The 12,553-nt window shown below is 36.6% G+C and overlaps 1 protein-coding gene across 1 annotated transcript; it reads right to left on the minus strand.

The window, feature by feature from the left end:
* Positions 1–346: 346 nt before the first annotated feature.
* LOC149013989 (two-component response regulator-like PRR95) lies at positions 347–6,668 on the minus strand. The gene is made up of 8 exons (XM_089158836.1): positions 6,168–6,668; positions 5,129–5,290; positions 4,887–5,017; positions 4,652–4,789; positions 4,022–4,136; positions 3,468–3,900; positions 1,406–2,168; positions 347–1,008 (listed from the first exon to the last, which is right to left on the minus strand). Exons 1-8 carry the CDS (start codon positions 6,349–6,351, stop codon positions 880–882), a joined length of 2,055 nt encoding a protein of 684 aa, XP_089014962.1. The 5' UTR covers positions 6,352–6,668; the 3' UTR covers positions 347–879.
* Between the last annotated feature and the right edge of the window lie 5,885 nt (positions 6,669–12,553).

A 12,553-nucleotide genomic window follows, 5' to 3' on the forward strand; every position in this document is an offset into this window, starting at 1 on the left:
GCCCCTTCCCCCTTTTTTTATACCCCCTGCTCATATTATAGATTTTGAAAATCTAGAACCTGCACCCAACTTACAAATCGTCCTTACTCCGTTATTCGGGCCCAAGCCTCAAATTCGAAATCCAACCATTGCACTATATACTATTTTACAATAAATTATGCTTCTTTAGCTGGGCCCTAATACTCATACTTAAATGTAACAAACTAGAACACGAGGAGGAGTTCCAGCAATAGACCTCGCCTGAGTCTGGCAACATCGTCTCTGTAGAGAACAAAAACAACTTACACTTGCTAGGCGGAAGTCCCAGGGGACCTTCTCCAGCATTCCTTTTCAGCAGACAAAAATGTTTTCGCAAAATCAAGCACCTTACTCATTTTAACAAGATTTATCGACATATACCCTTTTGCCAATACAGAATAAAGATTACAATGAAAGTTTAATAAAAATAAGGAATGAATACACTATAACTAAGTCAGGAGCAACTCCGATACATAATGACAGAAAAATTAACTCAAACGGGTACACAGAAGAATTGGTACAGGAGGGCGAGCTAACCGGATTTAGTTAAAGGAAAATTTACCTATTCTTTTACCTATTTTTAAAAATCCTTTAAAACAAAAACCTAAGACATTCTATGAGAGGTTGTGCGGAAAAACATACAAAGACCCGAGTCCATTAGCTGTAAAATAGTCATAGCAGCAATCGCTCTAAATAGAGTTGATTGGAGGATAAAATCCACGTCGCCGACCTCATTCAGTTGGAATAAGCTGGTTGTATTTACAAAATTTACAGATGCACCAATAATGTCATCATCATTCTGCAAACTCAACGAGGTAAGGGGGAAGAGGTTTTGCCGATGCAAGGAAATATTTCCACAAATTATGCAGTAACCAAGTCATTGGTAATGATACTTCCAGCTGAGGGGAGATCCTGCAAGGCTTGACGAACAAACTGTCCTTTCACTCGAGGACGCTGCTCGGCAAGTCTTTTCCTGGTCTGATAACGGACCTGCGCAGGAATAACCAAAACCGAACCAACAGTCAGCAATCCAGAATTTACAGATTATGTGCAGATATATTGAAAAACTAGTACTCGAATCACAATTTGATCACTGAACCATCAAATATCTACTATCATGAAGCAGCTACATTTCCCAGACCTCACATCTAAACACCATCAATTGGCAAAAAGACTGAAGTTGACAGAATCTTTAGGCCACATCTATCATTCTCTAAGATGTAGGTATGGCAAGGTGAATGCAAAAGAGCTAACAAGCGGATTTAGCCTGGCATGCCGCAGAATATATATATATATATAGATACACACACATACACACATCAAATGAAACTGGGGGGCCGATGCACATGCAACAACTGCAACTATGTTTAGTAAAGCAGCAGCATACCTTCTTTGCATAGCATCTATCTTTCCGTTTCAACCTGAACTTGGTCAGAGCTGCTTCTCTCTGGGTGGAGCCATGAGGATCCATCCCTCTATCATGCACAAAGAGACCTTCACCACTCCTCTTTTCTAAAGTGGTCGTGGCAGCAATAACTGCAGTGACCTTCCCATTATTTCCATTGCTAACACCCCCACTGCCACTGTTGTTAGAGTAGCTGCTAGCACCATCGCATATACAGCTATTTGCACCCTGACCAGTATATGGGAAAACATCCCTTGGATCCTCCAACTCTTCAATGTTATGAGCCTGGTCGCACAACGCTTGGTTAGTGGAACTCTCACCATTTTGATTCTGAAAGTGCCTACCCTCTTCAAACTGAGTTTCAGGGTTGGGTGGGTGAGACAAATTCAGGCAAACAGCCATGTGTTCTTGCTGGCTGCCTGTACTTTGACCCTGTAATGGTGGTTGAACTGATTCATAAAACATTTGTGGCAATACAGGAGCATAGCTGGCATATAAGCCATCAAAACTCATCCCTCTGAAAGGAACAGGGGCACGGATGACTTGATGATGGCATGGTAGCATTGCTTCAGCTGGATCAGATTGACTAACAGCTGAAGAAGTTAGACTATTCTGTTGAGAAGGACCTGCAGTATGACCAGGACCCTGATACTCCATATGTTTTTGAGATTTTCTTGAACTATCTTTGGGTTCAGAGCAAACATTGTATGCCGGAAGAGGAGACTGCACTTTCCTATTATTATACCTGCAGAAAGTATGTGTCCAATGAAAATTGATCCATTATTTGATGTAGTAGCAATGAGGCTTTTTGATGTCACACAAATAAATGGAAACTACAGGCTTTGGTACAGGTAGAATATGGAACATTTTCCACGTTCCTTTCAGCATTCCAACAATATCCACCTTTTCCTCTAAACAAGAAAAACAGAGCAAAAATGAACTACACATCACTAGCCTTCCTAGAAATTAACTAAAATCATCATGAAATGCAGCATTCAACACAATGGAAATGCCAATGGAAACCTCATGATACAAGTGTTGCATTAGTCTCCGGGTAATAAAACATAAATCATTTAACATTTATAAGATGATAACTAAAAACTGGTTATTTAAGAAGCTATCCCAAGATTTCTAACACAGTAGATGCCCAAAACGACTTCAAGCAGAATCATTAATGTGAGTTAAATTCAAAAGCAACTATAGCAAATAAGGAAACTAAAGCTATCACTGGGCCTTAAGGTCCTAACTCTGGAGTTCTGGACTTTCATTCCATCCATCATGAACAGATAACCTACTAAGTTGATGTTAGTGCACTTTAGGATTGACAGCTATAATTGCAGAATCGAGGAGGATAATAAGAAAACATTAGAGGCGGCAACATGATACATGTAATACCATTTGTATTTGTCCCCAGAATAGTGATCCAAATGACTAGGTCTATAAAATTGAATTTCTAAAAGAACCTTCCCCCACAACGGTTTAGTTTTAGTTTCATCCGGATGGCTTTCAACAGTCTCCAAATGACATCAACATAGTAGGAAATCAATTTATAACTCAGTTTGAACTAAATACCTTCTCTACTCTAGTTCATTTGTTGAGAAGAAAAAGAAAGAGTGATGTTCCTAGGTATGGCTCAGTCAAGCTTAGCCTCTTGGCCTTGAATTGTGGCCCATTGTTGCCAAATGCTTTGTATCTTCTTTCTCTTTTTGTACCCATTTAGATTTGTTGCAAGGCTTGATGCTGATGTGTTGTATATGAAGCCTTCTTGGTTCTCTTCATATTTCCCTCCCCCTTCTTTACTTTGGTGATGAATTTTTTTATTCATCCAAAAGGAAGAAAAAAATAAAATAAACTCTTCCATATAGCACGGAAAAAATCTCCCCAGAGCCCAAAGCCAAAAAATTATGAAATATATTTGACGCAAAATAAAACATCTGTTGGAAAAGCCTATGAAGAGTGTGTATAAAATATGTATCAGTTTATATTAATGTTAACAGTAATGTTTCTGCCCCAAGAGAATGAAGCAAAGGAACCAGGATCTCACCATGAAAAAGCTGATGCATTTGAATGGTTCAATGTATGCCTTCCATTGGTCTCTTGGCCTTCAAAGACACTCAGATGGGATCTTTTCAGGGAAAGCTCTAGTGATGGAGTGCAACTCAGCCTATCATTAGAACCCCACAGAGTTTCCATATCATGAGATAACACTTGTTTGGTAACAACATTACATGAATGGCCAAAATTCCTCCTCAAGCGATTATCAAATGCTCCAATCAAGTCAATGGCTTCGCTAGGAAATTCTGTCCCTTCATGACTGTTGTCACAAGTTGCACCAGTTATATTAGCATCATCCCTGTTATTCCCTGGTGCAGCATCCTTGGTCTTTCTTTCCCCATAAGCATCTCCTATAAGATATCTAGCTGAGTCACTAGCTTCATTTGACAGTGTCACCTCCGATCCCAATATAGTTGATTTCTCTGTCACAATTAACTTGTCAGACACTCATTTACCAAAAAAAATTTAAGGAGACTGTGACAGATAACTAAAACAATGACTGAGTATGTGGAAACCAAAATTAAAAAACAGAACAGACCAAACCTTCTTTTTTGTTTCCCTGCTCGATTGAGGAACTCTGACATATTGGCTGCGAACCATCCTGCATATTTTGCATGCATGCACTTTCAGCTTCCATATCTGGTTTTGTACAAGAGCTCTGCCAAAATGAGGAACAAGGAAATAAGCTATCTAATAGAAAAATTCATGCATATGACACAAACCAAAAAATGAGATCTCCTCTAGTAGTGCACAGTGGCCTTCAACTACAAACAGGAACACATATCCTAGAAAATTCATTATTCACCAATAGTTGTATTTAGGATTGCCAGTAGCAGGACGTACATGCTACACTGACCAAACAGAATAATGAATCCCATCAGCTGATGGAATTCAAGCAGCTGGTAATAATTCCAACACGTCTGTGTTGAGAAATTCAGTATAATGTGGTCGCAAACTAAACACCTCATCAACAAACATTTGTTTCGTTATTATAAATGTCATTAGAAGTGGCATCATAAAAGTGCTCATGAGGAATTACCATATTCACCACCAAAAATATAAGGAAGCATTACCACAAAACCTAGAAGCACAAGAAGTAAGGAGCATAATCCATTCCAAACATGGTAATGTAAGCAGAAAAGATGTAATACTTAGTGGCTACAGAACTCTTACTTGAGCATCACTTCCTTTTCCACTGCTTGACTTGTTCTTCTTTGTGCAAGCAACATAATCACTTGAGTGATTACTCGCTGCATTGTTTTCAGATATTGCTTCAACTTTTCGTTTTGCAAGGCTTCTATCACCGGCTGACTAATAACAGAACACAAATAAATCAAGTTAAACTTGAACTCAAGTTCTTGAAACTTAAAAATGGAGTTGAAAGGAAAAATGCAGAAGCAGGACATACAGATTGCCTTCTCCAAACATGCTGCCACAAATTCCGAAGTTCATTCTTCCTAAGAGGTTTAATGAGAAAGTCAACAGCACCCCCCATCATGCATTTGAAAACCATGCTAATAGAGTCACTTGAGGACATCACTGCATTATCACAACAGCAGTTTAAACACATTCAGAATGGAATTCCACAATGCTAAATATTCAATATGTTAAGGAAATATCATTCAAATGACATCATTTTCAGATCATTACTTATAACAGGAATTTTCTTGCAGATCTCATGCTCCATTATCAAGGTAAGAAGAGTAAACCCAGATATTGATGGCAACTCCACTTCTGTCAAGATGAGATCTACACTCTGAGGTCTCCCCTTTAGTGCCTCCCATGCCTTAAGGCCATCAGGAACTGCAACAACTGCTTGAATGAAAACAAATAATAGGTTTTGAGTTCCAACATAGTAATGTATTGAAAACTTTAGGTTCAGTCTTGATATCAATGACAAGAATAAACAAATTATTTTGACAAGGGTTGAAGTATCAGTTCAGTGCGAATACAAATCCATGCAAGTTTAAAGCCAAATTATCCCTACGTTATATTTAAGTTTTTGTTAACATAGTCAATAACACGAAGAAAACAAAACACAGAAAATCTGACACACACAATTAACGTGGTTCACAAACAAAAATGATAAGCTAATCCGTGGGTCAAGTGTAATAAGTATAGTGGAGATATCTCAAGAACACCAAAGGTCCTGGCAAGAACTCTCCCAATAAAAGCTCTTGACGCAGAAGACCCACAAATCTCACTTCTTTCACTAACCCAAGAAGACAATAGGACATACAAAAACAGTTCCAAGTCGGGCTATACTCACTACCATTATAGATCTCACAAAATTTCCCTGTTGAGACACATAGAACATCTAACACATGAAGTAAGTAGGTTCCCCGTTAGAGCACTAATTGGAAAACTACTGAAACCTAACGGATTCAACTGAAATACACCTGAGTCTGCTTGTATTATGAATCTAGCACAAGCTGAGAGAAGATCTTAGCAGCACAAACTATCAATCCAATTTCCTTCCCAGTTTAATGGACTCTAGAGGCGAATAAAAGATTTAGAAGGTTCACACAACAACTAGGTTGGCTTTCCCTCAGGTTAGCGACAGAAACGTGTGCCTCTGCTGAACAAACTCGAAGACCATCATGAATCCAAGCAATTGACAGCCATGTTGTGATCCTCAGCTCAAGACGACTAATTAAGAGGACAAAATTGCGAAATAAAGTACACAGACCTCTGTAGTTGCACTTGCGCAGAAGTGCCGTGACGATCTGCCGGGTGGAATCATCAGCTTCAACCAACAAAACCCTCATAGACGTCCGAGGAAAAAATTGATCTGTTTTGATCGAAGTGGAATAAATCTCCTTTTCTATATCTGTCTCCCTCCACTCTTCCTCGAGCTGTGGCGTCATCTCCATGTACTCCTGGTTCCAGAGAGAGCTTCCGTATCACTTCCTTAAACCCCCAATTCAGCAAACTCAGGACGAAACCCTAACTAACTACTCATCATCCGCCAGCAATACAGCCAAAAATGGTGTTTGAACTGGGAAATTCACCCTCATCCTTCACAGACCTTCCTTTCTTTCCACTCCGAAAATATCCGAAGCGCCGTCTGAAGTTTAGGAAGAAGATGGCTATGGCCTTTTGTATCAATAACAGCGTAACCGCCTCAAAGTCCTGATTACTTACTTGTCCTTCCAAACCGCGGTGCGCGCAAAATATCTCCTTAACTCTCGTTTCCTTCTCTGGTATGGTATCTGCCATGTCAACTTTCAAAAATAATATCAGATCAGAAGGGGGGCCGTCATTGGTCCTGGCTAGCACTATCTGACGTGGCCTACTGTAGATCACCGGTTTAGATTTTTTCCTTTTCAGTCCTATTTATTCTATATTTCATATGGTAGCGGTACATATTCTTTTGGGGCCCGCAACCAAGACACGTGTTGCTCAGGAGTGGTCACTTGCCGAGGATATTTTCTGACTCCTGCCACGTCGACTGAGTTAGCTGAGGAAGACGCATAAAATCTCATGGCTAGGAAGAAGACACGTGGTGACGTTTTAACAAAGAATCTTTGTTTTGGCGGGTTTTGATTGTTCCACTCTTTCTAAGTTAGCAGATTTTTTTTTGCGATCTTTCTTTGCAGTATCCAACGGCTGAGATCGTACCATGTGTGCAAATATTAATCCAACGAAAACATGAGAACTTTAAATGTGTATATAAATTGAATTTATAAAATGAAGAGGTGGCCCTGATTAATCTTAGATTCAAAATATATACAATATATTAAATTTATCACCAAAAGTTTGTTCAATTGAGAATGACCAACATTTTAGTGAAAAGGTCATGAGTGCCGGTATGATGGAATATGTAATAGACTCCCACCTCTTAATATAAAAGTATAAAAGTATAAAACTATTATATATATAAAGTATATTCTATAAAGAAATTTTTATTTGTGGGTCTCCTTAGTGGACCATAAACTAATGTTATGTCTTCTTAGATACAATATATTATATGTGGGCCCCAAACGGACTAACACCATTAGTCCCCGTTTAAATATATTCAATTTTCAAATGTAAATTGAATAAGGGTACCTTTCAACCCAGGGATGTGATGGAGACAACAATCCACTATGCAAAGGAATTCATGGATAGCTTGGATGTGATGGAGACAGCAATCCACTATGCACAGGAATTAATGGATAGCAAGCTGCCACCAAAGAAAAGTAAGCATAACCAGCCTCAATTTCAGCAAAGAGTGTCTTGAATTCCACCACAAACAGGATGGCTTAAACTAAATGTGGATGCCGCAAAGGTTATAGCTACAGGTATGCCAAACGTGGGATTTATACTAAAGAATGATGAAGGTCATATTGAGGTGGCTAGATCAATACCCATGATATTTGGAGATGTGCTTGAAGGGGAGGCTATGGCGGTGGGGGAAGGCTTGAAGGGGGTGCTAGAGTAGAGACTTGAACTACTAGAAGTGGGAGTCTGACAACAGTGAAGTTCATTTCCTTCCTACATGATGAAAGGAAAGCTCCCCCTCTTAATACTCAACTACTAAATCTATGACACATCTGCTGCCCCACCTTAAAGTTTAATTCTTGCATTTTTTTCTTATGTTCTTAGATTAGCCAACTTTGTGGCTGATAATTTAGTAAAGACAGCCTTGTCTTGTTCGTGTGCGACTATTTGGCCTATTGTCACTCTGTGGTTGAATGAGCCATTGGTTGTTCCCCACGTGTAACTCACATTTTCCTCTGAATGGATGAGTTTCATAAAAAAAAAATCAAACGTAAAAAAACCAAAGTACACCTTAAGTTATTTAAATTTAATACATTGTATTAATATATAGTTTTAAAAAAGACAATTGGTCATTAAGCCTTAATTAAATGGGTAATATATAGATATATATTGGAAAAAATAAAAAAATATATAATTACATAATGTATTAAATAACTTGTGGGGCATTTGGTCTCTCTACTTTTGAAATTTAAATATACTTAATGGCAACTAACGGTGTTAGTTAAGGGTATCAATCAGTACAATTTCAGTACTTCGGTACGGTTTTGTATGATACCAAATTTGAATACAGAAAATCAGAATCGTAACCTTACTGAATTTACACGGTATGGTACGGTTTCGGTATTTACAAAAACGGTTCGGTATTAAATCGGTGGGAAAAACGGTTTAAACACGGTATCTAGTGCGGTACAATTTTTGTACAAATAATTTATGCCACTTTTGTTATTAGTTCATTAAGATCCTAATGAAATTGTGATTGACCAATCAATAGAATTTTATATTAACAAATATAAAGCAAGTAAATATAATTAATTGAGACAAAACAAATAAATCTAAGAAGAGGAGTGACTGATGAAATGTCAAATTGAAGTAGGGAATTAGGGATAGGATAAAGGTAAAGTGTTTTAATTGTAGAATTACAATTTATATCCATTAATTTGCTACGGTTTCGGTACATACCGACAGTATGAGTACCTAAAACTAGAACCATACCGAAGAAATTTGGTTTTGGTACTTACCGTACCGAATTTTAAATAGTACAATACGTTGCAATTTTAGACAACGCAGTTCGGTACGGTTAAACGGTTTCGGTACACAATTGACACCCTTAATGTTAGTCTAATTAGAACCCACTTATAATATATTGCACTAAGGAGACTCAACATTAGTTTATGGTCCACTAAAGAAACCCACAAATAAAAATTATATAAAATAAATTAATAATTATAATGAAATCATAAATAACATATAGATTCATTTACAAATTTGTGCTTAAATCAATTTATTTAACTCATAAATAGGTTATAAATTATACAAGTAACATCTCTCTATGTCTATAGATCAAATAATCATATATTAACCCACATAGAAGGTCAAAATTCGAATCCTCTCAGAGCCAAGGGCTTTGCCCATTTCTATATTAATTATATAAAAGCTCACTTGAAGATGTAATTGGATGAACCTCATATCCAAAAAAAAATTAATCATATATTTAAAATGCATTAAGGGTATGTTTGGTTATATGAGTCCCCATTTCTATATTAATTATATAAAAGCTCCCCTGAGGATGTAATTGGATGAACCTCATATAAAAATTAAAAAAAAATCATATATTAAAATGCATTCAAGATATGTTTGGTTACATGAGTTTGGAGATTTAAAATCTATATATTTCAAATTTATGGAGTTATAATTCATAAAATTAACTATTTAGCCTTTTAATAATAAGGGTGAAATCTCTGGATTTTACCCCATATCTATAAATCTACAGATTCACGTTTATAGTAAAAAAACGTGTATAAATATCGCATTCATGAATCCAGATATTTGAAATCTCTGAATTTATGTAACCAAACAATGCCCAAAGGAAAGCATTAAAGTTTTTATGCAGATATTAATTGATTCCTGTCTATTGGGTATTTTATCCGTCTCAATAGTTTTCTTTAATGTTTGTTTACTCCCAACATATATGATTCAATTTTTTTTTTTTTTTTGGCCAGTTGTTCCATGATTAAATTTGATTACAATTGTTTAAATACAGAGTCTCACTTTTTTTAAAATCAGAATCAAATATTTATTATACGACTTTATTTTGGTCAAAAAAATATGTTAAATAGTTTCATTTATATGATTCAATTTAGTATTAATGAACGTTTTAATTTAGGTTTAATGCCCTTGGAGAGATAGAAAAAGATTAACCTTTTCTCGAAGATCCTCCAACATTTTCACACATTTTCACGTGACTTCAAATTTCATTATCACCTAAACTTTGGCAGCGTTGAAAGCTTTCTCTATCATTAATATCTCTCATCTGTAGGGAGGATATCTCCGTGAGAGTGCCTAATGAGCTCTGTGTATTTGACATGTAAATTATGCCAACTCAATGGCTAAAATTATAAAATATTTTTACCCTAATTGAACCCACAACCCCCAATAACCCTATTTTGGTGAAAATTTTGGGGCTTCTTAAACAACAAGGTACAACCTTTTGGCGAAATTTTGCCGAATTTCGGCCGTTTTAGTGAATGGTGAACCGAAACGGCCACCAAAAGGCGATATTGCGAGATATCACCAATATTATCGGTGATATCTTGTTATTTGTCGCCAAACTAGCAATATCAAAATTCTCGAGAATTTCAGCGATAAATACTTGAATTTGCCGAATTTTGGTCATATTATCCACCTGATTTTTTGTAATTTTCTCTCTCCTCTCCAAACCTCCACCAAAACTTCTCTCTCTAACTTCTTGGCATTTTTAGCTTTCTTTGTACGTCAACAACTATCAACATGAGATGACATTGAGTGACTTTAAAAGAATAGTGGAGCTTAAGGTTGAAGTAGTAGTCTTTATATATTGGTATAATAGAATTTTTTTTAATGATGTTTATCACTCTATTGTCATTGTGCATATTTATATTGGTTTAATTGTTTAAAATAATGTCATAGAATTCCAGTTTTACCCGTATACAGTCGGGTATGTGACGATCGAGAACATCAATTTGGGTGAGGTTTTAGGCAAAATCAGTCATTCCATTGTGTTTATTGGCATCAAATTATGGTAGACACCAAGTTTCAATCCAAAATAACAAAAAATACCCCCCAAAATGGAGGCCGAAATTTGCGATATTTGGACAAAATCTCGCCAAAATATTGGCGAGATTTCGCCATTTTGGCCGGTTCGCTAGGTAGCAAACCGGTGACACTTAGTGAAATATCGCACCTTGTTAAGTTGTAACCTCCACATTCCTCTAAAATGCCGGTCTCCACTGTCGAAAAATGTAGAGGAATCTAAAATCTGAATCAATTTTGAGACCCACTTACCAATCTTGACAACTTCTACAACTTGACCCATTTTGCAAAGCTTCTTCAATCACTCAAAAATGGCACCCCACCCGCCTGGAATTCTCCAACCCTCCTCTCTTCTTCTTCAATCCTGACAACTTCTACAACTTGACCCATTTTTTTTTTAATGCAGCATAAGAAGCCCAATAGGGGAAAATAATTGTCTATTGTGCACAACAATGCAATTCCACAGTTTGACATGTGTTATATTTTTAATTAATGGCTCAGATTAGAAAGTTGGGTTTAAAGTGAAGGATATCCATTTTTATGACCTGTTTTAGCAAAATTTTACCTGTTTCCAAGACCCAGATTCAAAAAAGAGAAAACACATTAAGAAATTTTCCATCTCTCACTTTTTCAACTCCATCTTCTTCCTTCTCACTATTGTTCTTCCCTAGTGTCTTTTCCTCATCTCTTGTTTTCTTGTCATGTTTTGGTAGTGACCCGAATGACCCGTTTGCAGAGATCTATGAGTAACTTGTAATTTTTCAAATGAATGCTATGTAATTTACAATATAATAGTAGATGATCACTATTTTCATCCCAATAATAATGATTATTTTGTAAAAAACTCAAAAATATTTCCAAATAGAAGAGAGTAGAGAAGTTTTTATTCTATGTAATCAGGATTGTAAGAACGTTAAAAACTGGATTCTTGGATCTAAGCTATTAATGCAGACCATATCGAAATCAGCCCCAAAATTCTGAATCCACTTTCGTCTCAAAACCCAATCCCTACCCCCAGAAAATGAAAGAAAAGAACATTATAGCGTCTAAAACATTGAAGCTGTTAATAACCTCATTTACCTTTCTTAAGAAACAATAATTTTGTTAAATTGAGTTGTATCTTAGTTTGATCAATGAGAGGAAGGTCAACGAAATATCAAAGCTGATCACAAAATTGAGCGGAAGATGGGTAGCAAGCTTAAGAACCAATGTGCTTACCAGATCACAAAGAATTTATTAGACTACAATTCTGCTAGATGCCCTACTGCATCCTAGCGTTACAAGGTTTTTACCAACCTAAACAACATGAGATGAGGGTTTATTGAAGCACCAGTTGATGCAACAATGGTAGAGTTTGCTATCCGATGGTTTCAAAGGTAAGTCTATCATCTTCTAAGGTCGCCTCTGATTTTCTTTGCATTACGGCTTGCAAACCCTTATTCCCAAAACTTCAGTTTGATTTGTAGGATTTCACCACTCAAATTGCCATGTGATTTCTTTAATTTTTTTGATTTACCAGTCTGC

Source organism: Hakea prostrata, chromosome 6 (genome assembly GCF_041222555.1).
Source record: "Hakea prostrata isolate BN-2017 chromosome 6, UWA_Hpros_2, whole genome shotgun sequence".
Classification (NCBI taxonomy): domain Eukaryota; kingdom Viridiplantae; phylum Streptophyta; class Magnoliopsida; order Proteales; family Proteaceae; genus Hakea; species Hakea prostrata.

Bases quoted from the DNA above. Each gene is read 5' to 3' on its own strand.
- LOC149013989 (XM_089158836.1), bottom strand. From the start codon at position 6,351: ATGGAGATGACGCCACAGCTCGAGGAAGAGTGGAGGGAGACAGATATA. The intron at 5,018-5,128 runs GTAATGATCTGA...GTGATAATGCAG, and splicing joins CAAGAAAATTCCTGTTATAA to TGATGTCCTCAAGTGACTCT. The intron at 3,901-4,021 runs GTTTGGTCTGTT...TAATTGTGACAG, and splicing joins GCAGGGAAACAAAAAAGAAG to AGAAATCAACTATATTGGGA.